The 14,820-nt window shown below is 52.1% G+C and overlaps 4 protein-coding genes across 4 annotated transcripts; 1 reads left to right on the top strand and 3 right to left on the bottom strand.

Annotated features, from left to right (window-relative positions):
- Positions 1 to 37: 37 nt before the first annotated feature.
- M431DRAFT_489392 (hypothetical protein) lies at positions 38 to 542 on the bottom strand (the record flags this gene model as incomplete). The annotated part of the gene is made up of 2 exons (XM_024916670.1): positions 38 to 318; positions 434 to 542. The coding sequence occupies 2 exons, from the start codon at positions 540 to 542 to the stop codon at positions 38 to 40; spliced, it is 390 nt and encodes a 129-aa protein (XP_024780302.1).
- Positions 543 to 1,357: 815 nt separating this feature from the next.
- Positions 1,358 to 3,222, bottom strand: M431DRAFT_12516 (hypothetical protein; the record flags this gene model as incomplete). The annotated part of the gene is made up of 2 exons (XM_024912236.1): positions 1,358 to 1,822; positions 1,886 to 3,222. The coding sequence occupies 2 exons, from the start codon at positions 3,220 to 3,222 to the stop codon at positions 1,396 to 1,398; spliced, it is 1,764 nt and encodes a 587-aa protein (XP_024780301.1). The 3' UTR covers positions 1,358 to 1,395.
- Positions 3,223 to 5,220: 1,998 nt separating this feature from the next.
- Positions 5,221 to 7,583, bottom strand: M431DRAFT_648 (hypothetical protein; the record flags this gene model as incomplete). The annotated part of the gene is made up of 3 exons (XM_024921670.1): positions 5,221 to 5,737; positions 5,802 to 7,257; positions 7,397 to 7,583. The coding sequence occupies 3 exons, from the start codon at positions 7,581 to 7,583 to the stop codon at positions 5,221 to 5,223; spliced, it is 2,160 nt and encodes a 719-aa protein (XP_024780300.1).
- A 2,621-nt stretch (positions 7,584 to 10,204) lies between these two features.
- On the top strand, positions 10,205 to 12,902 carry M431DRAFT_502756 (hypothetical protein). The gene is made up of 2 exons (XM_024918206.1): positions 10,205 to 11,283; positions 11,354 to 12,902. Exons 1-2 carry the CDS (start codon positions 10,520 to 10,522, stop codon positions 12,561 to 12,563), a joined length of 1,974 nt encoding a protein of 657 aa, XP_024780299.1. The 5' UTR covers positions 10,205 to 10,519; the 3' UTR covers positions 12,564 to 12,902.
- The last annotated feature ends 1,918 nt before the right edge of the window (positions 12,903 to 14,820 follow it).

Genomic DNA, 14,820 nt, shown 5'->3' with positions numbered 1-14,820 from the left:
GAAATGCTTCTTTTCCCGTCTCTGTCCTCTCTTCCTACTAACTTTTCCTCGCAACGTGGAAATAATCCTTCTGCTCCGCAATCAGCCCGTCTCTCCAGGTCAGCAGCGACACCCCCCTCATCACCACGGCATCTCCCCTCGCGATCCCCAACGCAGGCGAGCTCTTCCTCGCCGTGCACCGCACGTCGCACTCCCATATGACCAATTCTGGCGTTCCACTGATACACCGGGTCACGAATTCGATGTCGCCGTTTGACTCGAACAGGTCGGCGTAAAACGCCCGAATCTGCACCTTGTCCAACCCCACTAGCTCAAATACTTGAGCAACACAAAAAGGTCAGCTAATAACCCACCCCGAGCATCGTCCTCCAGGGAGCAAAAAAAAGAGCTCTTGCGCAAATCAACTATTTGCTTCAAGGAGAAGGGAACTCACAGTGGGCCGTCAATTTGGCGTCGTCCGCATACAAGCTCAGAATACTGTCCAGATCCAGGCTGTTATACGTCGACTCCAGAATGGCAATGACGCCGTGCGCGGCCGTCATGATGCCTCAGCCGCCCTCCCGATTTTTGAAGAAAGGAGAAAGGGAAAAGAATAAAGACACGACGGGTTCGCTTTTTCCCTCCCCTCCTTGGAAAAATGACAAGCACCAAGAAAAAAAAGGTCCCCAGCTAGCTTCAGCCCGTCCGCGCCGCCACAAAGCGGGAAACCATCTTTTCTTTATATCGTCGTGCCAGGAATTCACGGTGGCCCTCAATCCCAGCAGTTCCCACTGCTTCGTTGCCCGATTTATCGATAGGATGCCCAGAAGAGACAATGGTCCTGGTCGGAATTTTAACAAGCCACGGGCCGTATTCCCCTTGTAGATTTTCAACCTTGCGGCCCCGTTCTCATCGCATGTTTCGATGCACCAAATCGGCCATGCGCTTTGGAATCAATCGGTCTTGAACCGCCGCCATTGGCCCGCTCGGCAGTCGCTGGTCCCATATTGGATTTAGTAATGCTACTCTACGGCCATTGCTGTCCCGATTTTTCGGAAGAGCCTGTAAGCATATGCCTACCTAGGTAATAAGAATAGGTGAACACGCCGAGATCCACTCGAATGACAACGACGCCGTATTGCTATTCTGATTGATTAATCGACCTGCCAAACTAATATTCTAGGATCTCCATGGCATGGACTCAACCCAGCGTTCCGTTTGCCCTTTCACGTCGACTCTCCAGCCTTGATCCCCTTCATCCAACCCTCAGGAAAAAGAAAGAAAAAAAAGTAATGAAATAGGCTATCCGATCCCAAAAATGCGCAATCATAACCATAACCATAACCATAACCTGCCGTAACTGATCCGCATCTATCTGGTAATCTTTATACCAACTCCCCATCCTCTTGGTAACAATCAGGCAGCCCTGCTCAAGACCTGGTCCAAAAGCGCGAGGCCGTTCGTAACGTCGCTGTCGACAGACTTCAATGACATGCTTCTCGATGACCAAGTAGCGTTTCTTTGAGCAGTGGGCCTTTCCTGTCCAGTTCGGCTGGGACGGCCCTCGCCAACTGCGCCGTAAATATTCCTTGCTGCCGGTGGGCTAACATTATGGCAATCAGGCCGGGAGAGCACTTGAGCCGCATCAATATCTCCCAGTAAACCAGTTCCTGCATACCACATAACGTTGAGTCGCCAATTGTGCTCATGAATCTCCCTCGCGGTCAAGCGTCCTGGGTATCCCATGCACTGGGGGAACATCGGGCCAGTGGGCTCGTCCCATTCTTCATGAGCACGGTACATTCCCGAGCCAACTGAACCGGAGTAATCTTGTCTCTGAGCACTAGAATTTGCAACGTTAGCTCCCACCTTCTCATAAACTTGGCAGGTACACCCGCAAACATACTCAGCGGTGCATCTTTGTTCTGGGGTCCAGTCGGGGTCAGAATTGATGGTCAAGTACAGCAGAGTGTCTGGAGAAATCATCGGATTCTCCTCATACTCAGCGAGCGGGCTCTGGGAAAGTGCCGGCATGGTGTTGGACGCCATGAATGACGACTCAGGAGCTGACATGTATTCTTCGTCTTCTGCCACGGACTCTTGAGGAGTCGATGGCATGGTATTGAACACCTTGAAAACAAATGAAGGACGGTCATCGTCAGCTTCGGCGATGGAACCTTGAGAGGCCGCCGATCGGGTCGTAAGAGCTTTGAATGTCGATTCAAACGTTGAAGGACGATATTGGCGTTGTCCAGGAGGCCCAGCCGTCAAGGGTTTGGGCGCACCTGGGCCTGTGGCGAGATGCATGGATGCTAACGGATTGGGATCCGTGTTGTCGCTGTTTGTAGAGGGAGTCGAAAGCCGCGATTCAAAGGCGCTGTGATAAGTGCCACTTGCCCCAGCTTCGGATGCCATCTTTCGAGACCTCCATCGACTCTCCTGGGTTCTCTGGTACAGAATGCCGGGTTCCGACAGAATAGGCCTGAGTCCCATTGAGACTTCTTCACTTGAGGAGATTCGCGCTCCACCTTGACTGTCGTTGCGGTATGTGAAAGGGGTGCTCAGCCTGGATGGGCCACCGCTTAGGCTGTTGCCGGCCTTTGGTCTTGTCCCCCGAAGGAGCGCCTTCTGAGCGTTCTTTTGGTTCGGGTTTGGATACGAAGCCAGGTTTTGGAGAGACTTGACAGTCATGTTCATTAGGGCACTGTTGACGATATCGTTCTCATCATCACTGGAACTGTCATTGTTGATCTCGACTGCCTTCCCCTTGCCATTATCAAAGAGGGAGAGTGATGGCGAATCAGCTCCAGCACGGAGGGACGTGTTATGCCGTCTGAGGCCCTGAGATGACATTCTGGGTTCTTGGTGTGGGCTAACAACAGGGCTAACAGCGCGATCATAGTTTTGCTGTAGAGGGCTGTACTGCTGAATAGCTGTAGGGGCAGCCGGCACTTTGACGCTGGTGTCGGATCTGAACTGTGCCTCAGAGAGCATAGTTCTGGGAGTGCCAAACTTTGTAGCATCAAGAGGGAATCCGCTGGCTTCGGAGTTCAACTTGAGCAAGCGGCCACGGCGAGCGGGGGGCTGGAGTCGCTGTGAAGAATTGGGATTGTAGATGGTCCCCGCAGTTGTGTAGGTTGGCTGAGACGAGGCTGAGGATTCCACCAGAGGGGTTGAGGAGAAAGTCTGGTAAGAAGCGTCGTCGTCCTCCGCTGGTCCACAGGGCTCTATAGTCTGGGTCATACTGATGAACTGCTACCTGGCGAAGATGGGAGGAGGTAAAGTGCGATAGAAATTGCAAACTAAGGGAAGGTCCATGTTAGCTGCGAAGCGAATCAAGCGAGAGGCGGCAAAAGTATAATTTCGTGAAGTCTCTCTGGAGATCGGAGCGTCGATGGTGAGCTCGAAAACCAGCAGAGGGTGATCAATGGGGAGAAAGGGTTTGGGTTTGATATACGATTCAAAGCCAAGGAGGACGAGCTCAAGTCCAACCAAGCTGCGGCCACTTTATCGACAGAATTAGACAGGCAATCGATTGACCAAGGCCTGCTTTCTCTCCAAGATCTTGTCCTTGCTCCCAAGGTGTCCAATGCAACAACTGTGAGGTGGAAAGGAAAGGCTCAACGAGAAAAAGATGCCAGAAATCCTGGCAATCCAGCAAATCTTCGGAGAAGGTGAAGAAGGGAAGATGACGAAGGAGGGAAGAGGGTATTTTGAGGAAGGAAAAAGAGAAGAGAAAAAAATGGCGAAGCGAGAGCGAGGGGAGAGAGAGAGAGTGAGAGGCAAGCGATGGGCAAGTCGGGGAGAGAAGTCCTGAGGCACAAATTTCTGAGTGCTCCTTCCCTCCATGATCAAAGGTACATGGCGAGCAACAAACAGGAGTGACATTACTCAAAAAGTACGCTATGGAACAGTTAGCTCACCTGGTAATTTCCAAGAGGAATAGCTTTGATGAAGAAATAGAGAGATGCGTCTTCAGCTTTCCAAGAAGAAAGAAGATTATCGAAGAAGACGAAGACGAAGGAAAAGAAGTTCAGCGGAGGGAATTTGATGAAGATGCCCCTCACAAAAAAGAAGGATAATGGGGGGGAGGGGGGCAACATCAAGTGAAGTGAAGCCAAAGTGAAGCCGGCGGGTCAAACAAAGGGACAGCCGCCAAAAGTGATCTCGACAAGTTGTAATCTAAAACTCAAAATCCGAGCACACGTAGCTAGGTCAATAGCCCTGCTTCTTCAGCACCCCATAAAGCATCGTCAGTGAATGGGCCACGTTTAACCTCCGAGCCCAGAAGGACTCAGCTAGCCAAGTACTACAGAGCTACCATGGCGTTCTTCACAAGCCATTCTTGGGATGACTTCCTGATTGTACTCTTCATCGTCAATTCCTCCTACGGTGAACTTTGCCTGTCCCCACCAAGGTACACACGATGGCTTCGCAGAGTTTGGAAATGAATCAGTAGCATGGTATAGTACATAGATAGGCGCTCAGCCCAAGTGACAAATCATGTGTACGTCAATATTATTCTTCATCTGCTCACTATCGTATCCTATAGCCACGCGGCCTACATAACATGTCCAATGCCAACAGAGAAAAAACAAGCCTCGCAGGTCTTGATGCTTTTTTTAATTCATTCCTGGTAAATCCTCCCTGGGTATGATCAAGGCACGCCTTCCCGAATTATCAAACATGAAAAGAAAGAAGAAGAAAAATGAAACGAAGCCTATGGCAAAGATAGCCAAATCTTCCAACAAAAAGCCAATCTTCTGGTCTCAGGGCCGAGACCGTCCGCCTCCCATAAGGTGGGTCATCCGTTGCATCATTGTGAAAAAAAAGAATAGTGACTCACTCCTCTCTCCGGTTCGATTAGAGCATCGCAATGTACATATAAATGAAACACGTTCAAGAATGGCGCATCGATAGCGGTGTATAGCCCTCCAAGGCGCAAGCGCCGCGAGGTATGCCGTATAGAGGTAGATCAGGCCAAAAATGCCATCATCAGGAGGAATATGAGAGGATCACACTAAATATTGAAGTTGTAATCAAAGAGTAGAATCACTCAAAAGGCTGAGTGTAACTATGTGAGAAGAAAAAGGACAAACGTTGAAGAGGAGAAGGAAAGAGGAAGGAATGCAGCAGTGGCGAGCCCATCGCCGGGTCCATCTAAATTCGCATGAATAAAAGTGAAGTGATCGAAAGCGGCGCTGTCGTCGAGGAGAGAAGGGGTTGACAGCTTGTACCGCACTACATTGGGCGATTCGGATTCGGATACGCGCTCTCAGGAATCATCCCCGGTATTCTTCGCTTTCCCGCTGCAGTCGATCGACCCCCGGGAAGTCTAAAGTCGGGATTGTCCAGAATCATGTCATGACGCTGCTGTACTGGTCGGCGTTGGGGCATTGGAGGCTGTGGGCTCCACTGAGGGTTGATACCACGCTGCGAGATGGATGTAAAGTTGGAGTGCTCCGACTCAGCAGGGCTACGAGTCCCATCAGGACCACCTCGCATGTCGTCGTAGCCAACTTCTTGGATATGAAGCGGCGGCGGTGTTTGGCGTGGCGGCGGTGTATGAGGTCTCTGGTCAAAGCGAGGGTCGACATCTTCATAATAGGTTCCCTTGTCCTTGATACCAGTTGCCGATGGTGCAGGGCTTCTAGAATGATCAGGCGTAGGGTTGCGCTGCGCGTTCGCTAGAGGCGCTACAAGAGGGGAATTTCTTCCCCCTTCTTGGTTCCACTGGGCACGAGATGGGACGTATTGCCTATATTATTGAACATGGTTAGTAAAGTCCTAGTGTGGGAGATGTAGCCAAGGGTGATACATACTCATCTTGGGAATACTTGCTCCCGTCACTGGCAAACGTCTCTCTCCGCGCAGATGAAGGCGGCTGGTCTTGCTGGAGATGAACCATTCCGACAACATCTGGATCGCTATCCGTGATGTTGCCATACTGGCCAGCATTGTTGCTTGCCCCGGCAGCCGGCGTCGCGTCCATCTCTATGGCCTGCCCAACTGATGAAACAGCAGACTCGGTGGCTTCTGGTAGCGGCGGAGGTGATTCTGCCCTAGGCAAGTCGAGATCTGGGCGGTACGGCACATATCTGTTGCTGCCGCTGTTGCTTCCGCTGTTGCTAGCAGTACCACTCGGTGCACCATAGTTTATGGCAGCGTCTGATTGTGGTGGCTGCTGCGCACCGCCATAAGGTGTTCCCCGACCGTCAGCAAATCCTTGCCGCGGTGGAGGCTGCCGTCTGTTGCTGTACTGGCCACCCACATCGTCAGAAGAATAATTCATTGGTGGCGGACTACGTGCTCCGCCTCCGTTGTAGTAAGGGCCACCGCCATAGCCGGCACGAGATGGCGGTCCGTATCCTCCTCGTCCACCGCGCGGTCCGTATCCACCTCGACCGGCAGGGCCATAGCCTCCTCGTCCTCTCATAGGAGCTCCGTAGCCCCCACGGCCACCGCCGTAGCCGTTCACGGGGTCAGTTTCTCGTCTGGTGGGCCCCCGGCGGCCATCATACGGCTGGCCAGCCGCTCCGTAGGCGTTGGGAGGCATGTTGCCATAATTAGTGTACGAATCCTGCGTTGCCGATCGCTGTAATCCGCCTGCGCCATAGCCACCGCTGATTTCGCTGCTTGCAACGGCGGCCATATCGACGGCCGCGGGCTGCCTTCCATTGGATGACCTCTCAGACGTGGTTCGCTGCGTCAGAGGAATGCGTTCCTCGCTCTGCTGGTCGTCTCTCGGAGTCTCGTATGTGGCGAATGCAGGCAAAGTGTCTTGGGTGCCGCTTCCACCGCTAACGGTTGGCACCGTGGGCTGGGTGGTCATGGTGAAGTCGGTTTTTGGCACCTGGTTCTCCCGATTGTAGTAGTTTTCACCACTCATCTCTGCATTCTCCGCAATCCTCCTCTTTCGGTCTTTTCTGCTTACCAGAGTACGTCGCATAGCGCAAGAGACTAGGGCACTCAGGAAGACCAAGATAGTTCCAGCGAGGACAATGTAGGTGCCCCACGCCATGTGAGGAATGAAGAGTAAGACATCGATGACGAAAGCGGCAATGCAGACGAGAAGGGTGATGAAATTAAAAATGAAGAAGAAGAGCAGATACCTCGACGAATGAGAGGCAGCGCGGAAGTGAGCAGCAATGGCCATGAAAAGCATGACCAGCGTAAGGAATGCGGCCACAGGGTGAAGAATCAAGATGGAGGAGAGCGTATGGCGAACACCACTAGGCAGATCAAAGGCCGAATTCTTTTGGTTGGGAATCACGCTGCCTATTCGCACATGTTTGGTTAGCTGCTATGTCATTGTTTTGATACATGTAACCGGTACAGCCAACTGTTCACGACAGTGGGGGGAAAGGGAGGAGCAGGGGCAAGTAGGGGAGAGACAGGCAATCGCGAATATTCTCACCAATGTCATAACCGATGCCAACGCTGCTGCAGCCCGAGGACCGGCAGAAACCAAAAACTCCAAACTGAACATCTTCAAAGCTACCGAGGGGAATGGCCGAGATGATGGGGGCTGACAGCACCGAGAGGAGCAGCAAAGCAAAGGCGAGGCCAAGCAGGACTGTCAAGGGCGTCGCCGGTCGCAGCATGCTGGCGGTGGACAGAAATGGCCCAGCAACAGCAACCGTCGACTAGGCGACGCGAGGCGAGGGAGAGAGGAGCAAGACTCGACAGCGGCGCGAAAGTCTTTGGGATTGACTCGAGTACCGGAGAAGAAGACGAAAGGCGAAAGAGTGACGTGAATAGAGGAGAGATAGAGAGAGACAAAGAGGGTTTAACGTCGTCGTTGTTGCGAATTGTGCGCGAATTGGCTGAATGAACGAATGGGTCCCCCAAAGAAGCGTCACTGGGTTATTGTTGTTGTCCTCCACATGATCCAGAATAAAGCTCGACCGGTAGTAATAGTACCAAGGCAGTAATGGTAATAGGCGATTCGGCGACGGCAAAAAGGAAGAGGAGCAAGAGAATGGCCGTCGAATTGCTCAACCAGAACCAAGGAGCTGGACTGGACTGGACGAAGAGAGAAAAAGAGCGAGGTTTCGACCTGTGCGGCGCTCAGATTCGGTGTTTGCACCAGGTGGACCCGCCGTCTGGGTTGAGATTTGCGATTTGCGAGTCTTGCAACAAGCAAACAAGGAGCGTTGGGAAGGGGAAAGAGATCAAAATTGGTGATGATGCCGGAGGGGGGTGGAGAGAGATGGACTGTCCCCGGTTGCAGGCCAGAGCATCAACATCGAGCGTTCAATGAGAGACACAGAGCGCCCACAGGCTAAACGTTGATGGCTGCAGCGCTAAGGTGCCGGTCTCGTAGTGCATTTAGCGCATCACAGCCAACCGAAGTGCCCCCCACAAGGAGCCCAAGCCCAGACAAGAGGGAATCCACAGGCTGTTCGCGGCTGCTAGGCCCCGGTTGAGCATAGCGCTGACCTCTGGCGCAGACAAGAGGCTTGTAGCGCTGCACGCAATTTAGCAGCGGGGGATACATGTGCCTGAGGGTGCCTGTGCCTGTTGAGATGAATTTGATGCAACCTCCAAGGGAGTGAAATTGAGTTGGAGGCGCAAATCTTAATGCAGCGCTGGACAATGCAATACGAGATGCAACAAGCCGTGGCGTTGGAAAAACGAGCTCTTGCAATGAAAATCTAATTATAAAAATCCCACCTCAACCGTCTGTGCAATTCGAGTTTCTATCTCACGGCGCACAGAGTACAGTTGCGGTGGAGGATTAGAATTTGATCGTGCAATCAATGGATCCATGATCCAATGGCAATCTCCAAGTCCCGTCGCATTGACCACCTCATTGTTTTGCTGTTACGCGTTCCTGGCCTTGTCTCCCCGTAATTTAGTGGTGCTGTCCGCTAACATCTCTGTGTTCGGCTTCCAAAAAGAACTGGGCCACGGCTCCAGTGATTTTCCTTCCAGTGTCTCGCTCGACCCGCAATTGTGCTGCAGGTCCCATGAGGCGCCACGCAGATTTTTCCCGTGCCTGAGCCTCTTACTAAGACAACTTGAACAACCCATGGGCTTTTGGGGCCGCGCTATTGAAAATGTTGCGCAGAATGTCATCCGCCAAAAAGCCCCAGCTAGCAGCAGAGAGTTTTGCATGATGCTTTCACACTTACGGAGTACGAGTCCGTTAGCAGAGGGGGAGAGTGACCATCAAACTAGACTTGTGTGGCTCAAGGCCGAGGTGGGCTTCTGATAAGGACAGAGACAGCTTGGCCATTTCGAGCAGGTCGGCTCCAGTACTTGGTTGATTGCTAAAATTGAGCAGCAGGGGATTGTCACTGCAAAAAATACCTAGTAGATCCAACGTTTGGTCGAGAAACTCGCGACGTCCAAGACTGTATGTACCCAGATCAGGCGCTTCGCCGCGACATCGAAAACAAGGATACTGGCCATCTCACACAGTAACGACGTCAGCGTGGGCATTCCATCAGCGTATCCCGACCAGCAGACCAGAGAATTCTCCTTCAGACCTTCAGAGGTCAAGCACTCTGAGTTTCGCCACTGCTCCAAATCGTGTTGCGCCTCGAAACGGGCCCCCTGTTGTGCGGGTAGCGGATGGGTCTGGCTCGTGTCGCTCGCTTGATGCTAGTGGGAAAAGGGCGAAGCCAAATAGCCCAGTTAATACTCCGTAGTAGTAGTTGATGGTGATTCAGTACATGCTCACTATTGACTCTCAAAAAGCTCTGTAGGCGCATAAAATCAGGTTCAAAGCCGAATTACTGTAGTGCAGCATCGAAGTAGATGACGCAAGAATGTGCTGTTTGCTTTGTGCCCCAATATTCTGGTGCTGTACGTACCTCTTGACTCTTCCCCGCATAGTTTTGACTCGTACTCGTATACTTGAACACGAAGTAGGGGAGCCTATCTTATCGCTTTATCTCGTCTGTGCGAAATGTCGTCATCACCACACAGGTAATGACCAACATACCCTAGATTACCAAGCATCTTGACGAGGTCAGAAAGTGAAATTGTTTGTTTTGTCTGGGTAAACTGCTGTTACGTTGAATTGAAAATCTATCATTTTCCCCTCTTATTAAGCCATTGCTTCGTCCAGTGTGATATATAGATCTACATTATAATATGAACGTTGCATCGTGCTCCTCGGTGGTAAATTCCATCTAGTATCCAATTAGGCACCTTTCCAAGCATCATCTAAATGCATACGTAGGAAGAACATTCAACAAGGCATGAAGCAATGCATGCTCGTACTGAGGACAATGGAAGGCCAGAAGGAGCAAAATGATACCCAAGCAATTCTAATCGTTCCCTTTCCACCCCATATCAGATTATATATCGTCCGTCCTGATATGTAATCTCAAGTGGCCAAACCTCGGAGCAACCTCTTAGTCGGCACCGATCGGAGATCCGGGAGCCACAATATGCCGGGGAAATTATTCAAGCTGCCCGCCATCCCACCAAACACTCGCCGACAGCTTCCATCATTCCAACCTCGTCCGAGTCCTTTCTTCTTCTCTTCTCCGAATGACGCCGCGGTAGAGCTCTTCCATCCTCGACAATGCTCGGCACGCTTTGTCGCAGCGGCCTGGGCCTCCCCAGACAAGCTCTGCTGCGAAGTCGCGTGCCCTCTCGGCATGACGTCTTCGTTCGGCGCATCCAGAACTCGGGGCCATTCCAACCTCTTCGGCCACCGTCTCCAGCATCTCTGGGGGCTCCACGGGCGGCTAAACAATATAAAGGGAGCCGGAAATGGGGACGTCGAATTTTCATCACGGCCGCGGTCGGCGGTACCATCTATGTCGTAGACCGAAATGTCTACGCCTCCAGCATTGGGCGATCGCTTCGGACGTTTGGCACCGCGCTGGTCGCTGCCCTCGACTACAAAATCAATTTCCGACCGGAGCCGTGGGTTGGAGGAACTGTGCCTGATCTCCATATGCGCAATGCGGAGCGACTCTTTCACTTGCTGCGGCAAAACGGCGGGCTGTACCTCAAGATCGGCCAGGCCATCGCCATGCAGAGCGCGGTGCTGCCGCCCGAATTCCAAAAGATGTTTGGTAGAATGTTTGACGATGCGCCGCAGGACGATTGGAAAGCCGTAGAGGCGGTTATTCGACAAGACTTTGGCAAGAGTGTCGAGGAAGTGTTTGGCGTCAGCTTCACCGGAAAAGAGGGCTACGGAGTCATGGAGAGAAAAGCTCGCGCAAGCGCAAGTGTCGCCCAAGTTCACTGGGCAAGGCTCCCCGATGGGAGGGAGGTTGCAATTAAAATCCAGAAGCCTGAAATCGCTCTTCAGATATCATGGGATCTATGGACTTTCAAGTGAGTTTTTCGTCTCCGGGTAGTTTCTACCTAATCACAAGATTCTGGTGTTGACTGTATACTTCACAAGGACCGTTACCTGGATCTTTTCAAGATGGTTCGACCTACCCCTCTACACCTTGGTACCGTTCATCTCCGAGCGCCTAGAGCTAGAGACCGACTTCTTGTGTGAAGCGAAAAATTCAGAAACCATGCGCGAGCTGGTTAATTCGGAGAGCCGCCTGAAAGGGCGTGTCTATATCCCCACGGTATATTCCGACCTCACCACGAAGCGAGTCTTGACGACGGAATGGATAGAGGGCATCAGACTGTGGGACAAGAAAGCCATGACGTCGAGATGGCTGGGCGGGTACGGAAAAGGCAGCCCAGGAGCGGGCACTCCCTTGCCGCCGCTGGACATGGATGTTGTCCGCCATGAGCTTCGTGCAAAGCCCTACCAGGAGAAGATCAAGCCAGAGCGCCAGGAGTGGAAGGGTGCTCGTGGAAGAGGAGGCCTCGGCCTGACTACTAAAGAAGTCATGACCACCATGGTAGACCTCTTTTCTGCTCAAATCTTCAAATGGGGCGTCGTCCACTGCGATCCTCACCCGGGAAATATCTTCATCCGACGTCTCCCCAACGGTCGCTCGGAGCTGGTTTTGATTGATCACGGCCTCTATGTGTACATGTCGCCCAAGTTCCGCCATCAGTACGGTAGATTCTGGAAAGCCCTCATGACGTTTGATAACCAGACCGTTGTCGATATCACAGAACAGTGGGGTATCAAGGCAGCAGACATGTTTGCGAGTGCGACATTGATGAAGCCGTACGAGGGCGGCGAGTCCACCATGCAGAATGACATCAAGGCAATGGAAGGTCTCAGTCCGGCGGAGCGACACTACTACATGCAGCAGAAGATGAAGCAAGGTATCCGCGACATTCTTGCTGATGAGGACAAGTGGCCCAAGGAGCTCATCTTCATAGGCCGGAACATGCGCATCGTCCAGGGCAACAATCAGTACTTGGGGTCGCCTGTCAACCGCATCAAGATGATGGGCGAATGGGCAAGCCGCAGCCTCTACGAGGACCCAAACCTCCCCTGGATGCAGCGTCTGGACAATGCATGGCGGCACATCATATTCAAGTCTGTCATGACACTGACAGATGTCGCCTTTTACTTCTTTAAGCTGCGACAATTCCTTGGTCTAGGCGGCGGGATGGAAGATGAGATGGAGCGTCGTATGAAGAATATGGCGCACGAGTACGGCATCGAGCTGCAGCACGAGGTATTCGAGGGCTGAAGAGGGCGGCCGTAAAATATTGATGGTCTATTGTTTCATTTCCACGTTCTGTGCTCCACGACATTTTGGTAGAGGCGTTGGACCGCATTGATTCTTATAGAGGGGAAAAAAAAAGAAGGGCAAAAGAGCGTTTGGCATTCGGAATCCCCAGTCAGCCTGGTGTATGTATTGATATATGTACGATTATAGACGATATACCACTCATTGAGACGGCAACCGGCAGGTCCCCTTGCTTGCCATGTCTGCGTGTGATGGTGATGCTCTTGGCGATATCCGCTGGATGCTGTGTGTTACTCCGTACTCGTCGTACTGCGTGGTGTATTGTACAAATGTGGCCAGATTAGTGGTAGCTGTAGATACTGTTGCCCTACCATCTTGACTTTGCTCGTCCACAAGTCAGTACAATGCTCGTAAAGAGTTGTTGAGCACGAGTAATCCAAAACATCACTTGCTCCGTCTTTGTAGAAATACCTTCTTGTCTCCATCGTTCTATTGGATCCAGCGCCAGCCTCGCCCTGTGGCTAGCTGGCGGGCTCTGTGGCGCCTTGTTGAAGCTGGTTTCATGTTTCCCACGCGAGAAGACGCCAATGGAACCAATAGCGATGCATGATTGGTGCTCCAGTAGCGTGACGAGGTTGAATAGCGAATCGCAGCGGACCTGCAATTTAAACGCTTGCAGGGATCGCAAGGGGACGGTGCCAAGAATTGGGCAAAGCTCCGCGATGAGACTTGGCTTGTTGTTCCAGCTTCTCTCTATCAACAGCTCGTACAAACAGGACCGGCTTTTTGGATGGGTTCAGGCCCCAAGACAGATCCGACATGGTATTGAAATCGCCGCCGAGCAATCACCGGCATCGAGAATATTCCAATTTTGCCTCATCCCATCATCTTTTGGGAGGGTATTCTTGCATCGTTAATTAGTCTGCTCCTTGCTGGTTTCAAGGACATCTCATTTGAGGGGCGCATGTGAGGTGCGGAGGATGCAAGTGTGTCGCAAGCCAATGACCCCCGTCTGATGCGTGTGCGGGCAAGCAAGGCATAGAATACATTCTGGGGCCAAGCCCAAGCCTGCAGAAATGGATGTGCTATTAGCACTTATTAGCACTCGGTACTACCTGTACAAGTACGAGTAGTGGTAGGTAGCAGCATTTCGTGTTCGGTAATACTTAGTTAATGCTTCATGCTCCGTTCGTACCTTGCAAAACCCCCCATGCCCATGAGCAAACCAGCCTGTGCGCGCAATGGGTGTGCGGCCAAATCTGCAGCCAACGAAAACCAAGATGCTACTGTAGATGCCACCTTTTAGAAGTCTCTTGTCCGTGTGCCGTGGCTAAGATCTCGAAGCATCGCGTTGAATCAAGAATCTGCTAGGGAGCTTTAGATGCCGTGTTTCATGCTCGCCAGGGGTCGCAGCTTTGGCCAGCAGGAGACTTCCAATCGCCATGACATGATGGCCTGGCCAGGGCTGGTTAGATGGGCTTGTGGAGAGGCGAATGGGGCCGGGGGTCACCTAGCATCACGAAAGTAGGACCTCGATTGGCGCTCCAACAAGCACTTGGGGTGGCTCCCCTGAAGCCCAAGAGCTGGTGCAAGGCCAGAGACGGACGAGCACAAACGCGCAAGCTGTTGAGGCCGATGCGCGCTCCCTCTCTCTCCTCTGTCAACGCTTTTTCTCCCAGAGTGTCGAATCCTCGCTCGCTCGCTTTCCTTTCCTCTCTGCCATCGCCACGACCTCTTCCTTCTCCCCTGGCTTCTTCGGCGCTTGACGCTGCCGACAGTCCTTGTTATTTTTTTTTCTCGCTCGTTACCGCTGTGACATCCGTCCGAAGAGGCTGTAAGCCGCGACCCTGGCCCTGGTGATACTGTACCGCAAAAGCTTTGGGCAAGTTCACGAGCTGAGTCAAAGCGGTGTCGAAGCTCCAGCAAAACCCCCGGCCCTGTTGCCTCTCTTTCCATTTTCCTTTCTCAATCCGAGTCAAGGCAGGAGCCCGCGAACCACCTGCGATTTGCCACGATCAACTTGACCATCTTCCCTGCGTCTCGGCTGGACCAAGAAAAAGACACAATTACAAAATCACCTAAAAAAACAATAAAAACAAAAAGCTCCTTCAAAACAACGAATCATCCAATAACGCAATTGTGAGTAATGAGAGTGGTTCATTTCGGTCTTTTATCCTTTTCTCTCTCTCCCATTGGGTCTTATCACCGCCATTTTATGCGAAAACATCGCCAATTGCCAAAAACACCGCTGCTACGA

The sequence above is a fragment of the Trichoderma harzianum genome (assembly GCF_003025095.1).
Source record: "Trichoderma harzianum CBS 226.95 unplaced genomic scaffold M431scaffold_1, whole genome shotgun sequence".
NCBI classification, from domain to species: Eukaryota; Fungi; Ascomycota; class Sordariomycetes; order Hypocreales; family Hypocreaceae; genus Trichoderma; species Trichoderma harzianum.
Note: the sequence above shows the minus strand (reverse complement) of the source record. Positions and strands in the feature narration are given on the sequence as shown.